This window comes from Sinocyclocheilus anshuiensis, unplaced genomic scaffold (genome assembly GCF_001515605.1).
Source record: "Sinocyclocheilus anshuiensis isolate Anshui unplaced genomic scaffold, SAMN03320099.WGS_v1.1 scaffold1230, whole genome shotgun sequence".
Classification (NCBI taxonomy): Eukaryota; Metazoa; Chordata; class Actinopteri; order Cypriniformes; family Cyprinidae; genus Sinocyclocheilus; species Sinocyclocheilus anshuiensis.
Window position 1 is genome coordinate 913,243 of NW_015558637.1, and position 5,329 is coordinate 918,571.

The 5,329-nt window shown below is 38.8% G+C and overlaps 1 protein-coding gene across 1 annotated transcript in view; it reads left to right on the plus strand.

The window, feature by feature from the left end:
* The window catches only part of LOC107680879 (myosin-binding protein C, fast-type-like), a 35,863-nt gene extending 35,181 nt beyond the window's left edge, over positions 1-682 (plus strand). Inside the window, exon 32 of the mRNA XM_016476950.1 lies at positions 319-682. Coding sequence (XP_016332436.1) covers positions 319-347 — 29 coding nt within the window. The 3' untranslated portion in view covers positions 348-682. The remainder of the gene's footprint in view (positions 1-318) is intronic.
* Positions 683-5,329: the final 4,647 nt, after the last annotated feature.

The window sequence follows — 5,329 nt, forward strand, 5'->3', positions numbered from 1 at the left end:
TTGGTTTTGAGACTTTAGTCTTTGCAACTTCAGGGATCTTATCTATGCACAATCAGCTTGTAACACTCCAAAGAGAAAGGAAAACTTGAAATCGCATCATATGACCCCTTTAATGTTACTCATTAAAAACACCAACAATTTCAGATTATTACACTGTTAAATGTAATCTTTAACAAAGCCCAAATCTATCATACCGTACATTATAATGTTGTGATGCCAACTCACTTGTAGCATTTAAAATGACTGACTTTAGTTTGTAACTTAACCCTCAACCCTCTGTATTATTTCTTAATGTAGCTAATATTGTTTTCTCTTCAGTCGTAACAGAAAAGGAAGCGAAGAAGTGAACACAACCATGAAGATACCCTAAAGACGGCTGTCAGACGGCATCATGAGATTGTCAGAAAAGCAATAAAAAAATGTTGTAAATGATTGATTTAGAATGAAATTGTCATTATGCCGTCTTTTCCTCTGCATTTTTACTTTTGACTCTTACAAAAAGTACCGTGGTGCTACCATATAATACCATTGTACTCAGTGATATCCCTTGCTCATGTTATTTACATGGTACTTCCAAAAAAAAAAAAAAACTATGGTAATACTGGTACTGTTTTGTGTTAGTGCAGTGGTTCTCAAACCTGTCCTGGAGTACCCCCTGCCCTGCACATTTTGTATGTCTCCCTCATCTATCGCACCTGATTCAACTCATCAGCTCATTAGTGGAGACTGCAAGACCAGAAGTGGGTGTGTCAGATATAGGGAGACATACATAACGTGCAATAGCCCATTGTTTTATAACAATGGGCTATAAAAGCTTTTTTCTTCTTTGTTGGTATATCAAGTTAAATTGCTTGAAATAAAAGCACATGAAAAATAAAAAATGTGTCGTTTTCATTGTAAACGTAAAGTAAAAGCCGCCATAGACGTTTGTTTATATGTTTGTGAACAAAATTATATCATTCATCACCTATGTCTGCTGGCTGATCAGGGAGAGTTAGAGAATCAGGGTCTCATTAGCATATCACACCAGAGACTCATTTACGCACCCATCAACACTGCCCCAATTAGCTCTCTCCCACGTCATTACTGAGCAAACGAATTACGGCTAATTTACACACCCGCAAAACAAACACACCACTGGGGCTCCGCCAGGAGAAACTGCGGCCCGAGATTCGCTCGATCCAGGACGGTGTTGCTGAATCCCTGATCCGTGCGACACAAGGTGGGCTTGAGAAATTGGCTAAAAACAAAGATTTGAACTGTAAATTACGTAAATGCCACGTACGTTATTATACAAGGAATGAAGCGGAGACCGTTGAATTTGTCAGTTTGTGAACTAACAACTGAAGTGTTTAAGAGAGGGCCGCAGGAAACAAACAAAAGCTTCTCGAACTGACCAGCAGATAGCGCACCTAACTTACTCAACAATAGCTTCAGGACATTCATATGATTACAGCTGTAATGAAGTTCAGTTTGCCCCTTACTTACATCTGAAACCATATAAATTAATTATTTGCTGACCGTACATTTTAGGTTTTTCCACAAAGTTCACTTATTGTGTTGCATTCCTTTTTGTTGAGAATGTATGATAAGAAAATCTTAAAGGGATAGTTCACCCAAAAATGAAAATTGTGTTTATCTGCTTGTCCCCAGGGCATCCAAGATGTAGGTGACTTTGTTTCTTCAGTAGAACACAAACGAAGAGTTTTAAGTCAAACCGTTGCAGTCTGTCAGTCTTATAATGCAAGTGGATGGGAATCACGGCTTTGAGAGTCCAAAAACATACACAAACAAAACCAAATTAAACCCTGCGGCTCATGATGTTACATTGATGTGTAAATACACAAAACGATCGGTCTGTGCAAGAAACTGAACAGTATTTATATTGGGTTTTTTTACCTCTGATTTTCACCGCAATGTCCGAACTGTCCTGAGCATGTTCAACAGCCGGCGCCTGACCCGTCTTTTTGCTTTACGGCGGATCGCAGACTTATAAGTGCATTACCGCCACCTATCTCTCAAGTGGACCATTGACACTCCTAATTGAGATTGTAGATAGAGTGTCAGTTCGGACATTGCGGTTAAAATCAGAGGTAAAAAACGATATAAATACTGTTCAGTTTCTTGCACAGACTGATCGTTTCGTGTCTTTACACTTAAATGTATCGTCACGAGCCGCAGGGTTTAATTTGGTTTTGTTTGTGTATGTTTTTTGACTCTCAAAGCCGTGATTCCTATCTATTTGCTTTATATGACTGACAGACTGCAACGGTTTGACTTAAAAAATCTTAGTTTGTGTTCTACTGAATAAACAAAGTCACCTACATCTTGGATGCCCTGGGGGTAAGCAGATAAACATCAAATTTTAATTTTTGGGTGAACGATCCCTCTAAGACATGTGCAGTGTGAAAATGTGTGCAGTGATCAACCTTTGTAAAGCGAGGTAAATCAAAATGAAAACGTGTTTTTGTTGCTGACAACAATTTAAGTAAATTTAGGAGCAAATACACATTTAACTTAATACACGTTAGAGATTTTCCATTGACTTGTATTGTTTTTATACACTAACCATATTTTCTACAACCCTTCTATGCCTAACCCTTGCGTAATTCTTTTTTTTTTTCTTTCATATTTTTTGATTTTCTTTAAGACATTATGTAGTTTTTATTTAGCAATTTCTCTTTGCTGCTCCCCACAGTATAGGCAAACCCTGACTCACACATCTTTTAATATTTTTTTTTTTCCTACATTGGTGACCCAGAAACGTTTTTGCATTTTTGGTTTTATCACGATATTGTGTCCCCTTACTTGGCTAAATTAGATTTATAGGCTATTGTTTATAAATCTAACCCTTCAAGTCCTAAGCCTATAAGAGAACATACTGCTCAAAGTAGGCTATAACCAAATAAACTCCGACAGACATTTCTAAGTAAGACCTTACATCCAGCTGTCATGGTCCCATGAAAGCTCCACTGTATCTTCCCATGTTCCTTTACTCCCTCATCAGTGACATTATGTTGCTAAGCAGTCTTGCTAATTGTACCTGCCTACCGTCACATTCACATTGTCTCCATAAAAATTGAATGGGTAAAGTTGACATCCTTGTCTTTCTTAACAAGCTTTCTTAACTCCAGAGCACACGGACTCGCACAAACACTAGTCTGAAGCGTACATGCAAGCAGGGCGTGTGTGCCTCTCTTTCTCAGCAGGGCCTCTCACATACTCCATTTCGACAGCGCTCCGGAGAGGCACTGTAAGCCGCTCGATAACCGTTGCGATTCAACTGCATGCGATATGCTTCTGGATCCGAGAGAACCGGAGAGAGAGTGCTACGGTGAGCAAGACAAAACCATAACGGCAGAATGGAGAGAACTATAATTATTCAAGTAATTATGCATGAATTCCATGAGAGAGAGAAAACCGAGGGAGATTTTCATGCATGTAATTACAGTATAGAAACTTGGCAAGGCAGAGGAGTGAAACTGTAACATTATCCACCTCATAACCTCATTTATGGCAAACCGTTACACACACGTGGCTATTCTTGCATTTGCACGTACAGAATTTTTCTTAATGGTCTTACCCAGTAGGCCATAGCCAAATATGAATTATGCATTTTCCTATGAATTCATACGATGTAATTTGTACAGAAGCCGTTTTAAAGTAGGGTTAAGGACCACCCCTAAAGCTAAACATAAGTGGGGCATAAAGTTGATTGTACGAAAAACATATGAATTAAGGCCCGTTCACATCAATAACTTTAACTATGAAGATAACTAAGATCACTCCAGCCTAAGGCACACCTGTGCAATAATCATGCTGTCTAATCAGCATCTTGATATGCTACACCTGTGAGGTGGATGGATTATCTCGGCAAAGGAGAAGTGCTCACTAACCCAGATTTAGACAGATTTGTGAACAATATTTGAGAGAAATAGGCCTTTTGTGTACATAGAAAAAGTCTTAGATCTTTGAGTTCAGCTCATGAAAAATGGGGGCAAAAACAAAAGTGTTGCGTTTATATTTTTCTTCAGTATATATGTGTATATATACTGTATATTAGTAGCCTACCCATAGATAACATTCTGCTTGAGCTCTTTAAAGCAGGATGGATTCTGATTGGCTGTAAATATTTGTATCCATTAGGTGGAAAAAAAAGTTTTTAAAGTGATTCCAATATTTTTTATTTTTTTCTCTGTGCCATTATCATTATAATTGCGGACTCTGATATTTCTTTTAAATTTAGAATGATTTTTAGAACTATATTTTTCGTTGTAGTTATTGTTATAGTTGCCGACCTTGGTGTGAACAGTCACCAATTTGCCAAAACATAAAATGCCTACAAATTGCCAAGACGGTGTGTTGGACATGCGTAAATGCACACTTTTCCACATATTTAATGGTGGTGGTGGTGTATTTTCTCTGCTGTTCTGTTCATTTAGATGGCAAGGTTTTGACTTTGACTCATGACCAGTATAATGAGCTAACCGTATCTCATAAAATCAGTACATTCATCATTTAATTTCATAGTAATACAGACTGACTACTTGATGTTACTGGCGTACATGAAACGTTACTTGAAACTTGTAGATGTCTGAAATTTGACAGCATGGCTGTCATTTTTATCTGCCTATTGAAAACGCTTTGCCAGCCTGCCATACGAGTTCTTTATCAAATCCATGTGAACACAGTCAAATTGTGGAGACTGCATGATTTTACCGTTTGGCTAACTGTCAGTGACACTTCTGATGTAGGTGTGTGGGCTCATCTGATATCACAGATTGTCTAAAAAGACTCTTGAGGTTTTTTTAATTAAAAGAATTACGCTAATTACAGTTTAGTGGCTGTGGTAGAAAAGGAAAAAAGCTTTTTATTTCTGGATGAAAATGGAAGGGAACAAAGACAACAGACAGTAAGCCTCAAGACTGAGAGATGTGTAATGGCGCTTTTCCACTGCATGGTACGGCACGGTACGGCTTGGAGAATCGTCACTACCTGCGTCACTGAACTTGCGACACAAACACAAAAGAACCGCTAGATTTAAATCAGCACAGCCAGCGAAGGGTTGAATGCAACTGTTTTGAACGAGCGCACCTTTTTTTAACAACCAAAAAGTGGCTGTTCCCCCTGTTGAGGAAGTACAGACGTTGCTCTCCTTGATAGCAGAGGAGCGGATCCAGTGAGAGCTTGATCGGGCGACGTGGAATGAAAAAGTTTTTTAGGAGTCGCGGCAGTAGAGGCGGCGCAACTATAATGACATGTGAATAATCCCGCCCACTCTAAAGCGATACTAAACTGCAGTGGAAACGCAAACCGAGCCGTGCCGTAC